This window comes from Cibotium barometz, chromosome 34 (assembly GCF_041138505.1).
Source record: "Cibotium barometz isolate CiBa-2024 chromosome 34, ASM4113850v1, whole genome shotgun sequence".
NCBI classification, from domain to species: domain Eukaryota; kingdom Viridiplantae; phylum Streptophyta; class Polypodiopsida; order Cyatheales; family Cibotiaceae; genus Cibotium; species Cibotium barometz.
Window position 1 is genome coordinate 7,681,858 of NC_141079.1, and position 15,569 is coordinate 7,697,426.

Genomic DNA, 15,569 nt, shown 5'->3' on the forward strand with positions numbered 1-15,569 from the left:
GATGATTATGATAAAGTCGAATGGAATGATCTCGAAAGCTGATCAAAGGATCATACTCATATAACCAAGACTGTCCAAGAATCATGTCATAGTGTGACAAAGGCATAATAGAGAAATTCAGCTGATCTTGATAGTCCTGAATCTGAAAATGCAACTGCTGAATCCGATTACTGCAATGCAAGAAAGAACCATCTGCAAGTTCCACTTGGAAAACTTCCGCACTCTGCTGAGTAGGTAATCGCAACTTGCTGACGAGAGTAGTTCCCACGAAATTAGTTGAGCATTCACTATCAACAAGAACATTGATAGGATGCTGGCCAATAAATCCCAATAAGCTCAAAACTTGATTGGAAAGGTTAACAGGCACTGAAGTATGGTTGTGGGCATTTAACATTAAAGCACTGACAACTTTAGAAACTCGCACTGCATGAACCACCTGCTTGCCTTTTTCTGGCACAGAAGGATGATGATGTCCATGTTCACCTTCTGGGAAACATTCCATGTTGGAATTCTGGCGAGAATTACGCTTTGGGCACACATACCACCTGTGTGGTCCATTGCAAATTGTGCAAAGACCTGGAGGGTTGTCTTGAGAGGTTGAAGGTGCCGATGTAGAGGCTTGCTGACCTGCTGAGGTATCGCGGCGAAAATTGCGGCGATTGTTGGGTCGGCGACCTTGCCAGTTACGTCCTCGATTCCGATTGTTGTTGTTGGAAGAGGATCCTGTTTGTGAGGCTGCTGCCTGACCTGAAAATCTAGGCCGAAAGGGCTATTGCCGAGTAGATTGCTGACCAGAGGATTGGGAATATGGAGACTCAGGTTGAGATAAATTTCCTCTGTGATTGTGCTGGGAGAAACGAGCACTGTTTGAGGACCGATTGCCAAAGAAGGATGTCCTGGGTTGTCGTCGTAGATCTCCAAGGCGCTCTACATAGGCAATGGGGGTGAGAGGGTTAAACTTCTGCACATCTTCCTGTAAGTTGGGTTCAAGCCCATCGATGAAGCTGTGTAGCTTGTCAGCGGGGCTGAGGCTCTCAATTTCCAGAGTTAAACGTTGGAACTCTGTGATATACGCGGCTGAGGATCCTGTTTGCCTCAGGCAGCGGAGAGCAGACCGGGCATGGTAGTCCGCACTGGCAGGTTCAAAGGCCTTGCGGAGGGCGTGCCGGAATTTATCCCAAGTAGGAGTGTGCTTACCATCTGCAACACGTCGTTGCCACCATAGAAGTGCTGTATCCTTGAGTAGTGAACTGGCTAAAGCCACCTTCTTGCTTTCGACCAAATCGGTATTGGTCAAATATACCTCCATTTTGAATATCCATTGGTCAAGCACGCGCTTGTCGCGGCGCATTAGCTCGTCTTGTTGCTGGCCCTCCTCCTCTGAGATAGATGGCATGTTGGAGGTGGTGAAATATGTGGTACTACTGGAGGAGAGAGTGACAGTGAATCGTCTCCCAATTCTGCTAAGAAATTGGAGCCTAACTCCGAAGGCTCGAAGTCTTCCACCTCGTCGACAGGAGGTGTCTCTGCAGGAGTTAATGCAGTGTAATCTGGCACAATGAGCTCGCTGTATACTCGAACCAAGGGCTGAAGCGAGATGATCCGGTTTACTGCATCCACACGGCACTCGTCCAGGGAATATGCAAGATGTGGGTACCGTCCCAAAATAAACTCGTAATGAGCAAGATGGTGTGCTGGACACGTCAAGTAAATATGCCAGATCACCCACGCCTATAACTGAGTGGCGTGGCGGTGACTGACGTAGAATAAATAGTCCAGGGGACCTGGTACATAAACTGGAGCCGGAACAAGTTCTGCAATAGGTTCGGGTAATGGGGCGGGCTCCGGTGTGGCTGTATCGGGTATAATAATTATTTCCGGGGCTGGGCGAGGATTTTCGGGCAATATGGCTTCCGGGACCTCGTCTATGTACGAGATGTAAGGCTCTGGCTGAGTGCTGTTGGGTTCCATTGGACGCCTGGTTGAGAAGGTGAATGTGTGCCAAAGTGGAGAGAGTTCCCTGGCGTGACAGAACCGTCCCTGGAACAGCGTGAGAGAGGAGCGAATGGGCTGGCCGGCTGACTATTTCATTGCGCTGGCCCCATATTCGCCTTTTTTTTTTTTACTTATCGAAAGGGCACGTAATGTAATAAAAGGGGCCGCCCAAGTTAATTAATGGGCTGGTCGGCTGGGTAGGCTACCGTTTTATTAAACCCACGAAGGGCTGCACTGGCTGAATTGTAGGACTTAGCGCTTATTGCACAAGCGGCCAAGAGGTGCGCAGCCATGGGGCATAGCGAAGAGGTGCCATCTCTTGGGAAGAGGTGCGATGGCTGCGGTGAAGAGGCACCATGCGGTGAAGAGGCACCAACGCTGATGGAGGAAGTGCGCATGAAAGGGCACGACCCGATGAAAAGGCACACAAAGGGTTACCGGCAAGTCACCTCCGCACACATACCGGGTATGCCACACACACACATCTGTGTATCTGTCTTATGTATGTGTAATTAGTAAAGAAGTTTTAGGGTTACCTCATACTCGTAAGTGTAGGTTCCATCTTTCCTCTGCTTCCATACAACGCCGGGTAGGGGAGTAGAGCGGAGAGGGTGAGAGGCTCACAACCGTAGGCCCGGGAAAAATTTTGCTCTGATACCACTGTGAGGATTACTGCTATTACTTAGTATTTCATCCACTATCTGTGTATTTAAGACTGAAACTGAAAGTAGACTCGAGAGACTTGAACACAGATGTTTGATTGATTGATTGAAACTGTGATACAACAGGCTCCTTATATAGGAGTCCAAGAGACACGAATGAAAAGACACATCCCATGACCAATAGTCATGACTCTAGGCGAAGAGACACATCCTTTGGACGAATAGCTGCAACCATTGGGTGAAGAGTTGCAACCTTAGAGCGAAGGGGTGTGACCAGTCGTCGAAGGAGTGTGGCTCTTGATGAAGAGGCATGTCTCTAGAGCGAATAGTAGTGACCATCCGAGTGTAGGGGTCCTCTGTAATCATGTCACTTCAGTATCTGTAACCATGAGGAGACTGTGTATAATGAACTAAGTCACAATCGTGACAGACCCTAACCCCCACAATGGTTGGGAGTGTTCACGAGACATGACATACCCTTGGCCCTCCATGGCACTAACGGACCAAATGGCAAACTCGGTAGAGCAAAGCCCCCTTTGGAAGATTTTAGTGGATGCGTCTTGCAGAGGGTGGGGGTGATTGGTTTCCATGCGCATAGTTGGCATTTGAAACATGTCCCTTTGTGAGCCTCAGGGGTCAGAGAAGCAAGATCTAATCGAGGTTTCTTTCCAGGAGACCTCAATTTAGATTACTCGAGAATAGAGACAATGCCTGTTAGGTCTCTAGGATGCAATTGCTGCTGCTCGGTGCTTTCTCTTTCCTTTTCTATTCTTTTTCTTCTATAAACTTCACTAATCAGAAAGACCTTATGTATCCTTTCGCCGCAGCCGACATCGTATCATCATACGTATGAGCAAAGTGTAACGGGTCCTCAAAGTACTTTTTCGTATTATGCCACACTTTGTTTTGATAATCACGAGAAAGTGCCTAAAGAAAGAAAAGGCAGACATAGCGATCCGGATGATCTGAGAATTTAGAGATGAGCTCTCTAAATTCTTAGGTGAAAGCATCAAAAGATATCCCGCCCAACTGAATATTCATATGGCTCTCTAACAAAAGCCTCAACAAACATTCGTTTAAAGGTGTAAAGGGTTGGATTGATTATTCAACCCTTATCTCTACATTTTAGGTATCACATGCGCGGAAGCTCTGTGTCTTCTTTCAGCCCCAAGTAACTGAATAGGAACCTTGGTGCAAGTCACCAACAAAGACAAAGAGAGAGAGAGAGAGAGAGAGAGAGAGAGAGAGAGAGCTGTATTTTCAGTATAATGTATAGTAGAAAAAGTTGTCCATGGGACTCTACAAAACTATGGCCTTTGGCCTTCCAAAAGATAACCTAAAGACCCTAAGGCTGACTCTTGACCTGCCCCAACTATGAGGAATCAGATCCCGACAATGATCTATGGCCTTGCCTTTTATAAGCCCAAAGCTGCTGGTCGGTCTGCCCTTCAGACTGTCGGCCTGCTCACGACTAGAGAACATGAATTAAATGGGGCACCTTTCACACGTGAGCATCTGCTGCTGGCCTTATGCTCCCTTTGCTGGGTCGGTTGAAGTGCTCAAGCTTGTAAACAAAAGCTTCTAATGAGCAGTCTGCCTACTACAGTCCTCACCCAATATGCCCACATGTACCTAATGAAAACTCACTACATGTGACACACCTCAAAAAGTCAGCACACAAATGTTAGAGGTCCTAGTTAAGGAGTTGTGGAGACCTCATAAAACGTACTTTCAGCTTTTGTGTATTTATCAAGGAATGTGTAACAAAGAGAGTAACTTTTTTTTTGCAATCATCTTTTACAAGGCCAAAATGGGAACATATAAGCAAGGAGCAGCACTAAGCACTGCTTGATCACCAGACATTGCAACCTTGTAGGAAACCAACATTCCATGAATTCAATCAAACTAAACATCAAATATATATATAATGCAATAGGACCAATTCAACTTCTTGCCATAGTTAACGTGAAAGCATATTCAAAACATCAAAGCTACCCGCTACATTAATTAAGCCCTCCTCCACCCAATAATTGTAAGTGTAACCAAAAGAAAGAACGAAATTTATAAAGACCTTGTTTGTGTGTGTGGTTACCTTACCAAGTCCAGAACCAAGATCACATACACGCAACTTCGCCACAAGTTGAGGATTTTTTAGAATCTGTCAATGTTATTAAAGATAAAGATCAAGTTAAATCTATCCTTAGAGTCTTTGCCAAAGTATAATAAATTGCAAAGCAACCTCTAGAAAAATCAAAAAGGTGCAAATAAATTTGTAACAAGGATTAGTCTAACATTAACAACGTTTCCTTAAAACAGCCCGGTACTAAAAGAGAGAACCACCCCTGCAAATATCTTCCTATAAAGGCTGCCAGCATGGCAAGTAAAAGCAGCCATGCATAGTTGGCACTAAATAACGCATAACTCTTATGTTGTCCAAGGCAATCAATATCTCAAGTATTGGAGTTGGTGAAGCTTGAGAAGCTACATTGCACGTTATAGTGTTAAAACCCACGGTTGACGGCAACCACCATCACAAGGAGGGATGAATACAAGCCTGTGGACACCTCATTGGTACACAAGCCTATCTTTAGACAGGGTATCTACAAAATCTGAATCAAGTTCTTAAATTTACGTAGGTGTTTTAATACCAGCCAACTGTGATCTAATCATATCAGAAAAGATATTCATGGGGCACGAGTGCCGGTTTCCATAGATTGCTTAGTCCAGAGGGCACCCACAACTTGAGATTTTCGGGTCTAGATGGAAAGGCCAACTTGTCGAACCTCCATAGTTCATGTGCATGGTCCAGCGAAAATGTTGGAAATGACTGTCTCACCTAGTTGCATCCAAATGACTGTCTCACCTAGTTGCATCCAAAAGATATATCTTACAAAAGAAGCGACTCATGAGGTGCGAGACATGCATCAAGGGCACTAGTGCACGACGCAAACATAACAAGGATAGGTGACCTCCCTTACCCAACATAGGTTTCTCTCACATTCTTTTTAAAAATCAATTCTCCACCTTTAGTCTTATTGCATTGTATCAGCTTGATCCAGTTGTAAAGCCCCTTTTTCTAAGGAGAAACCACCCCACTGTACACACACAACAAAGATCTAGTTAAACTGTGATGACGGCAAAGGCTTTGCCAGGTCTAGCAAAGTCAGAAATGCATTGTGAATGCCTGGTAAGAAGCATTGTGAACCTGCAAGACCCAAGTTGCATGGTCTTGCATAGACACCAGGCAGCAACAACTTTAGTAGTAGACACGCTACCATGACAAGAGCCCAGTACACATCATTTGGGTGCTGAGTTGGACAACCGTGGTCCCACCAAAAAGACTGTAAAACCTTATCCCAAAGTGGATAATAACCGATGCTGCACATAAACAAACTTAGCACATACTGTTCCTTTTTGTGAGATCTTTGAAAGACTATCCATGATCCGTTCAGCTGTTGAAACTTGATAATGATCAAATCAAAGCATACCTCCTCTGCAAGCACAATGGCTGAAGGCCAGATTCTACACCAGTATGGATCCCCATCAAGTCTACCTAGTAAAGTGCGCAAGTTCAAAAATAAGATTTAAATACCTCTACTGCACGAGCAGAGATTTAAGGCAAATTATTGGGATCATGGGATAAAAGGCACCTTGCTTGATGTACATGTCCAAAACTTGATCAACATCCCTTGGTTGCACAATTGCCAACTCTCTACCTTGTACGAAAATCTTGAGAACAAAAAATAAAAAGGTCATACTATTGCACATTGATTACACTTTAAAAGCTAGCTATTTTTTGGGGGGGAAAATCTTGCAAGAATAAAAACAAATATTGAAAAAAATACTTGCAAAAATAAAACAAATATTTTCTACAATAACGAAGTGCAAGTTACAAAAATAACTATTCTTTAGAATTGGATAGGAAAACAGAAACCACGAGCTTTTAGGCTTTAAAAATAGAACATGGTCACTTCTTTCTCTCTCGCTACCTATGCTTCGTCATCTGCTGCATATTACAGCTCAAAAGAGTGGTCTTATTGTGTATACACATCCCTTAAGTGCTTTTTTCCATCGGTGATATGGTCTTCAATCAAAAACCTTACCTTCAGCCTAAATTTAAAAAAAAACTGAGCAGCTCATTTCTGTACCGGTGCTTCACCATCTATGGCATACAACTCAACAGAGAGGTCTTGTCACATGCATCCCGCACGTGGATGCCATGTGGCCATATCTGTACAACAGGTGCACGTCTTAGAGTGGTAATTGGCCTTTTGTGAGCCCCTGTCCGAGACAAGTCAGCCAGGGATCCATCGTCATGGTAGGGTGTGCATGTCCTGCGCATGAGGTAAGGTGCATATCTCGCACATCTGTCACCCTCAGGAATGGTGTAGAGGTGTACTGGGCATTTATTAGGCTTCTAGTTGGATGCACAGGCACCAAGGTTAGGTGAGGAGATGGTCATGTAGGGGTTTGTCTCAGGGACAGCCATGGAAGGGCTGTCCACTAGACACCTAGGCCTTAGGCCACCCTCTTAGTGTCGAACATCAACACTTGCACCTATGTGCTAGGGTTTTCCAGAGAGAGAAAGAAGAGTGCGGCGGAATCAAATATACAGCACACACAAGAGTCCTAAACTACTACTTTGTATTATGTACAAGAAGTAATACAACTGAAATTCAAGTACAAGAAGTGGTTGAGAATGAAGAATGAGGAAAACATGTGAATATGACGATTCGGCCACCCGCATATATATATGCACCAATGCTCCTAGTCGGCCAACACCACTACTGGCGGCCACCTGCACCCAATTGCCACTCATCACCCACCATGTTATCCTCTGTGTTGTCCGACTCCGCCTGTACTGCTATTCGATGTCTGGTTGTGCCTTGCATACTCGCAGGTGGGTCACATTCTCCCCTACTTGCATAGTAGGTTTCCTCAGCTGCATGGCCGCTTGATAAGTTCTTAACAACAGGTGAGACTCGTGAGCTGATATCACCTCATCAAACCAAACTGCTTGCTGGATTGGGTAGCCCTTGAACGTGAGGAGATACCGGAGCTGCTTTCGACGAGAACCCCGCTTGCACTAATGCAGCACAACCTGCTCCACTACCAAGATGCCAAGGGCACCATAGGAAAGAAGACTAAGGCGGATTAAAAAGCTAAAAGCCACTTTTCCAAAAAGCAGCTCTAGGGCCAAAAAGCAAGGCCGCCTGAAGTTAGAAAAGCAAAGCTAAAGAACTTTGTCAAAAGTTGAGTAATATTCTATCATTAAAAGAATAAAGAGGAAAGCATAGTGAAAAAGTAAAAGCAAAGCATGGTAGTTTTCTAGCAAAAAGCGGAGCTCTCCCCAAGTATAAAAAGGTACCTTGAGCCTCTCTTTTGGGTGGAGAGCAAGGAGATCATCATCAACAACCTTCTCATCATCCTCATCCTCATCATCCTCCCCATCCGCCGGAGCCCAGGGCTGTTCCTCCATCGTTGCCGCCCAGCTCCGCCGCCGCCTGTGTTGCTCCTTGCTACGCTACCCTATGCTGCCAACCCCGCCTTTCTTGGGGTGGCAGAACCATGGCAAAAGTAGAGGGATACCAATTGCCTAATGAAGGGAACGATTATGAGGCCAATCTAGGACTTCAAGATGGGAACCAAGGCCGTCGATCCATTACTCATGAGACCGTGGCCATGTCTTCAAGCAAAGTACCAAGATTTTCAGCAATTCAGACAATTTCTTAGAGACGAAGAATTCCTTGCTTGGAGACCAAAAGGGAACAAGAGAGCGAAGAAGGGCTCAAATGTTTGAAGATTTCATCTAGGATCGAGCCACCGAAGCCGAAGGAGTTGAAGCTGCTAAAGCTTATCTCAGATGGATCTAGAGCTACCCGGTCTATTTCTTGTGGAGGAGGTTTGTTGACTAGCTTCTGTCGAGTTCTTGCAGGAGGTAAGTATGCATTTATTTTATCTAACACACAGGCCATGAAGACGTACCATCAAGAACAAAGACATTGGTCAAAGATAAGGCATAGAGATGTTGCCAGATGAGCAAATGACACCACAGATATGGGGAACGACCAGATGCACAAGCCATAGTTACATTCCGTACCCGTACTCATCCGATATGTACCTTCAGTACTTTCCATACCACTCCATACATACCATACCTCGTACGAATAAGGTCTTTGTACCAAATATGAGGTTCAACGTACAAGACTTATTTGGCCCGTTGTTTAATTATTTTAGTCAGTGGTCATTGTTGAGTAGTTAATGGATTAGTTTTCATTTTAGTATTACCATTGTCTTTCATGCTATTATTGTATGGATGCTAGATATTTCTTATTTTACACACACACACACACAGAGAGTAAAAAACGTGAACGTACTTAAAGTACTTATCTTTATTTTACACACACACACACACAGTAAAAAACGTGAACGTACTTAAAGTACTTATCTTTATGCGTACTTTACGTACACGTACCATACCGCACCGTACCTAAAGTATACTCAACCACTATGGCACAAGCTCACCCGACAGGGCTAGCACTGGGAATATTTGAGACATGGATGTACTTGATGTACTTGGAACACATGGATATATGAAACATATGGATGTGCTTGGAACACTTGCAATCTGCAGTTGAGGACAACTACAATATAAGAGGGAGGGAATGTAACTATTTGGCTCTCCTAGCTCTATTTCACATGATGGAACACATGCCCAGACACATGGACACGTTGATGAAAGCATGGGAACAGGAATCATGAAGTTGGCTCAAGAAAAAGCACCAATTTTGGACAAAAAGCAAGAATAAGCAAAAAGTCAAACTAAGTTGACCGCAAGCCAAGGGCACCATTGGAAAGAGAAGACTGAGCCGGATAAAAAAGCTAAAAGACGCTTTTCCAAAAGGCAGCTCTAGGACCAAAAAGCAAGGCCTTGAAGTTAGAAAAGAAAAGCTAAAGAACTTTAACAAAAGTTAAGTAATATTCTATCATTAAAAGAATAAAGAGGAAAGCATAGTGAAAAAGTAAAAGCAAAGCATGGTAGTTTTCTGGCAAAAAGCGGGGCTCTCCCCAAGTATAAAAAGGTACCTTGAGCCTCTCTTTTGGCAGCAAATAGGTGGAGTGCAAGGAGATCATCATCAACAACCTTATCATCATCCTCATCCTCATCATCCTCCCCATCCGCCGGAGCCCAAGGCTGTTCCTCCATTGTTGCCGCGCCCAGCTCAAACGCCGCCGCCGCCGCACACCTCCGCTGTCACCGCCACCTGTGCTGCTCCTTGCCGCTGCTCCCCTATGCCGCCAATGCCGCCCTCAGCCACCGGCATTGCCACGTGTACACTTCAGCTTTTCAGCAAGAGACTTGACTCTAGATTCATACATCCACCATCAGAGTTAAGGATTCCATCACCAACTTGGTGTTTGCTTTCTTGAGGATTCTCCAGATTGGGTATTGAGTTTTCTTGGACTTGGATTTGGATTTGGACTTGTATCTGGACTTGAACTTGGATTTGGATTTGGATTTGGACTTGGACTTGGATATTGGATCTAGTACTAGCTCGGTGACAGATTCTTGTGGGTCATCCCCGTGGAGAGCTCGGCATCACAGATCCCGTGCCTCGACATCGACATCAACTTGGATATACTACATCGGCATATTTGTATTCATTGTTGTATTGATTCTTGCCAGCGTGCATGTGGATTGTTCCTGAATAAATTCCTGAAAAGGAGCGGGGCTTGTTCCTCACTCAATGTGGTGTCTTATGCAAAGATCCCTAAACCCTTCTCTCCCCCTCTCTATATCTTTATCTCTTGGACACATGGTTGAATCTGTCACGGAACGCCCCGCTCAGCTTACACCGTAGGCAGAGGGCTGAAGGTGCTCACCAAAGTGATCAAGAAACAATAATCAAGAATGATTAAAAGTGAGGAAGAGGGCAACATATATATATATACACTCCTATATGAGTTGGCTGACTACCTCCTAGGCTCCTACACGACCTGAAAGTAGGTAAAATATCCATTAAAAAGGTGGGCAACCCACATCAAAGGCCCATAAAATAGGGAAAAATTATGAAAAAAATGGGAGAAAAAATAGGGAATGCCAATGCATGGAAATGGCCCCCGTAGACACCAGAAAAGCCACCAACAGGAGGTGATATATGCTAACACCCCCTCTCAAGTCCCGGGGGTGGCCCAAGACCTAAGAAGCTACCATGAACACCAATAGATGACCAAGATAATCCTTTGGTGAATAAGTCTGCAACGTTGTACTGGGTAGGATAATGTCTCCCTCCAAGATCCGCTCCCAAACAAAGTGGTACTGGATCTCTATACGCTTAGTCTACGCATGAAATGCTAGATTCTTAGCAATAGCCAAGCAACTCTGGTTGTCGCAATAGATGCGGGTAGGTTGCTGCTGTCGAAAACTGATCTCCTCAAGTAGCCACCACAACCAAATCACCTCACAAGCAGCCGAACAAGCCACTCGATACTCCGCCTTAGTCGATGAAAGCGCCACCATAGGCTGCTGTTTACTTGTCCATGAAATTGCTCCAGATCCAAGAGTAAAGCAATACCCTATAGCGGATCGTCGGGAATCCGCATCTCCAGCCATGTAAAGTGGTCCTCTCTCCATAGAAATGCCAAAATCCTTGGTACATTTCAAGTACCACAACACGTGAAGTGCTGCCTGCCGATGAATGTCCAAAGGCGCCTGCATGAAAGCACTCAGAGTTCCCACCACAAATGCACAATCAGGTCATGTTGTGAAAGCCATAGATCTGTCCGTCAGTCTTCCTCCACTGACACACATGCTCCACAGAGGCAAGGTCCAGCAAGCACCAATTCTTGTACGAGAGAAACTCCATCAAACCATACTCCCTCAGAATAGAAGTAACCTGCAACTTCCATGACTGAAAGTTACCACCATCCAACTTGTATGCCTCATCTAGGAAATAACAAGAAAGTGGTATGGGAGCCAAATCAGAAGTTATCATTGATCCAACCAATAGAACCAAACCTCATAAGATAAAACTGTCCAAATCAGAAAAAGCTGATGTACGTTCCTTCCTCCCACCAAAACGCAGCCCTAAGAGGCTAGACAGCACACCCGAAAATCCTCCTGTAGCAAAAAACGCAGAAGCTTCTGTCAACTGTACCTCCAACCTTGAGGCCACCAGAAGAGGAAAGCAAAAAATGCAGATTTGATATAGAGAGGAAAGGCAGCCACATAGGGCCTGGGAACATGCTATGAGAGGGTGCAAGAGGGAAAGGCATCAACTTAGGACTGAAGCTTGGGCTCTCCTCAAGAAATATGCACAATCTCAGAAGAAGAAGTGTCTTCCACAGGTACCAAGGGTGCCACCAAAGCCCGAACTGCCACAATCCACCTCTGCACAACGTTGATCAGAAAATTACCTTATGGCTGCAAGCGGTGAAGCCAATCTGAAGAGGAAGTGATCAGCAGATGCTATCCAGAAAACGCAGCAACAAGGAGGCTGCAAATCTAAGAAAAAACACAGAGTAGAAGGTGCAAAAAATAGGGCAGAATCTGGGGCAGCAGAGGAGTCACTGAACCGGGAGCGATGATACCATGAAAGAGTGCACAGAGTGGAAGCAAAGGAGCACTAGAGTGTGATGAATAGAGAGTGCAAGAGAGAGAGAGATATGGAGCAACTATGCTGAATATACTGAAGTAAAACAATCCCAAGCAAGAGACACAAGTAGTCTCATAAGTGAGGGAGCAAAATATGTACAAGACAAGATATAAAAGTGAGAGGCCAGCCCCACCTATTTATAGGTAAGGAGAGCTGGCCGACTAGAGCTGAATAGCTGGCCGACTAGAGCTGAATAGCTGGCCAACCGGGGAAATACCATACGGGCTGGGAAAAATCTTAGAAAAATATGTAAAATAGGGGTGGCCAGCCCACAATCAAGGGGCCATGCAAAAGGGACACCAGAAATGGGCAAAAAACTGGGGATGAATGTGCTAACATGTTGGGTAGCCAAATCAAAGAACCAACCAGTTTCCTATACAAAAGTGTATCCGCCCACTGGATCGGATCCAAAAGAGGAGAGTTTGATGCCGTGATCCATGGGAAAAGTGATGGGCTTACAAAATCTGACATCCTAAAAGCCTCTAGCAGCTCTATAACATACCGCTACTTGGAAATGAATATGCCATCTGAGCACTGAAAAATCTCCAAGCCAAGAAAGAAGTGAAGCAACCTAGGATCTGTCATCTCAAATTCGTAAAACTGAGGGCACCCTGTATTTGAGCAATGTGTGTTGTATGGCTGCCTATGATGATCAAGTCATCCACATGGAGAATGATAAGAGTATACAACCCTTTCTCGCAATAAATGAAGAGATTTGGGTCAACCGCGTCAACAATCGCTTGAAACCCTTCTATTGAAAGAAAGCATCAATCTTCTCATACCAAGTCCAGGGGCATGTTTCAAACCATATAAGGCTTTTTTCAGCCTGTAGCCAATACCTTTGGAGCTAGGAACCTGAAATCCCAGAGGCTGTTCCATATAAACTTCCTCCTTTAGCTCCCCATTGAGGAATGTCAACTTAACATCCATCTGAAAGATGGGCCAATGAGAGTGTGCACCAAGAGGAATAACTGTCCGTATGGTCGCCATCCGAGCAGTCACTCTCATTGGCCCATCTGAAAGATGGGCCAATGAGAGTGTGCACCAAGAGGAATAACTGTCCGTATGGTCGCCATCCGAGCAGTCAGTGCAAAGGTATCATCAAAATCCACGCAAGCTTTCTGATAATAGCCGTTGGCCACAAGCTTGGCATTGTGCTTATACAAAGTTCCATCTGATTTGTACTTGGTCTTATAGATCCATTTGACACCAATCACCTTCCGCTCTGATTCCGCTCAATAGAGTCAAGCTCCACTTCCATGCCCTACTTCCAAGAAGAGCTCTGTGAGGCTGAGAAATCTAACCAAAAAAACATGTATATATGTATAGTGTTCTGGTGTTTCTTGTGCCAAGCAATGACAGTTGACTTGTGTCTGGAATAGGTGTGATGGCATGTTTCTTTTGACAGTGTGTGGGGTGTGCCTTGTTTTTGAATCACTACATTTTGTATACTTTTAGCATCGACTGCTTGCATGAGTGGAGTATATTTGAGCACAGGCTATGATGACAGGTTCTTCCAAAAGCCTCTTGATGTGGCCTATGTGTCTTAATACAAGGCCTTGGCAGCAACTGCCAACAATGGCTCGGGGGTGTTCACTATTGACAATGGAAGAGGCACTTCATGACCTCAGGCATTGTTGTTGGAAGAATAACCTAGTTGATGAATATTACTTGATGTACAAAGGCAAGACAGGTTTATGGGGTATTTATTTTTTTGGGGCATATGAGGTTTTGGGTTAGATGGTGGAATTGTTTTTTAAATGTGTTAAACAAAGGATAGTGGATGGTGTACTTGGGGGGTTTTTTTTAAGGAGATTAAGGTAAGGTGGAGAATTCGACGGCTGGAAGCATGGCATCACCTCACAACATGAGCAAAGAAAAGGTCGCCGAGGAGCTTCTCGATCGCTGAAAGGGAGCAGCCAGTTATATTTAGTAAGCACATGGATACAGCCAAAGACGAGTCTGGTGAGCGCGTGAGGCGGACGATGCAACCGGCGATGCGAATACAAGATAAGGGACTAGTCATCGTAGAAGAAAGGTCTCGATTGAGGGACAGAGTCGAGAAGGTGTCTTCAGCAACCGCACGGGCAGTGCATCAGCATCATCCCAGTCATCTTAGAAGGATATCAAAGTTGGATCATCATTTAAGGACATGAAGGTGGTATTTTTCTAGAGCTTTTTACCGTGAACAAGGTTGTGATGTTGCTGGTTTTGTTCCGGAGAATTGAATGTGTCATGTAGTAGAGAACCAAAGTAGCTCAAAGTTGTTTTCGCGCTGCTCATACTGAAGATTGTACTCAAGTGAACTGGAGGAGCCGCGATGCTGAAGATGGTGATTCTATAAACTACTGTCACTAATGATCCAAGTGGGAAGATTATGATGTTGTTGATTGAGAATTAACACCTATGGTGAATTAGATCTTCTTGTGAAGGTGATGAAGACCATGAAGTTCCAGGATAATTGTGGAGCTTTGGTCAACTTCAGTTCGTAAATACTAGTGTAAGTGTTAGCATTTGCAAGAATCTTGGATGTTAGTCTGGCTTGCTCATTCATAGCCAGTGGAGCTTGTGTGGTAGAAGAAGCTTGCCTTTCTGAGCTTGAGCCTAGTGAGTTGGACATTTGATGAATGTTATTAATCCCCTTGGCCGCATCCTAGAGCAAATGATCCACGGCGGTCTCTACTCGAAAGACTCAATGAATGGCACATGTGGAAGGCCCATTGTGGTGATTGAGGGCCGTAGGACTCCAACGGATGTGTGTGTGAGCGCCATATTTGATGGCTCTTTTTCATATCCTTCGAGGTTGCTCTTATTTCATCCAGGGCACGTGAGGTCTTCCTCCACAAGTGGCAACTAAAAGCCACCTATATGGCTCTTTTCTCCTCCCCATTGATGCAGCCCCGCGGGAGGAAGAGGGAGGGGGGGGGGGGGGGGGGGGGGGGGCGCCGCTATTTCCTTGTACAATTAATTCCCATGTGGAGTCTTGGCAGCTTAATCGCCAATTTACTATTGATTGTTCCTGATAAGGTGAAGTCAGATGCATCCGGACCCTCATCGGATAGGCTTCCCGGTGGATGTTCACACAAAACAGCACTTTTCAGAAATAGGACATACCCTAGTGGTAGGTCTCCAGCCAATGAGCGCTGTTCAAATCTTGTCAGGCCAGCAGATGTCCCCGTACGCCCCTTTTACCTTCGTGGTCTGGCCTCATGAGGCTGGAAGCCTTTCACAAGCTGATGCTTCCGGTGCACCTAAT

The 15,569-nt window shown here is 45.0% G+C and overlaps 1 protein-coding gene across 3 annotated transcripts in view; it reads right to left on the reverse strand.

Moving 5' to 3' along the window:
- Nucleotides 1-15,569, reverse strand: part of LOC147618671 (uncharacterized) — a 38,970-nt gene that overhangs the window by 23,107 nt on the left and 294 nt on the right. For all 3 annotated transcript variants that reach the window (XR_015261935.1, XM_086773700.1, XM_086773699.1), the window contains exons 2-4: nucleotides 6,308-6,386; nucleotides 6,146-6,210; nucleotides 4,755-4,815 (exon numbers count right to left, since the gene is read on the reverse strand). Coding sequence is in view for 2 of the 3 variants with exons in the window: in XM_086773700.1 (XP_086629826.1) it covers nucleotides 4,755-4,815; nucleotides 6,146-6,210; nucleotides 6,308-6,386 (205 nt within the window). In the remaining variant the exon portion in view is untranslated. The remainder of the gene's footprint in view (nucleotides 1-4,754; nucleotides 4,816-6,145; nucleotides 6,211-6,307; nucleotides 6,387-15,569) is intronic.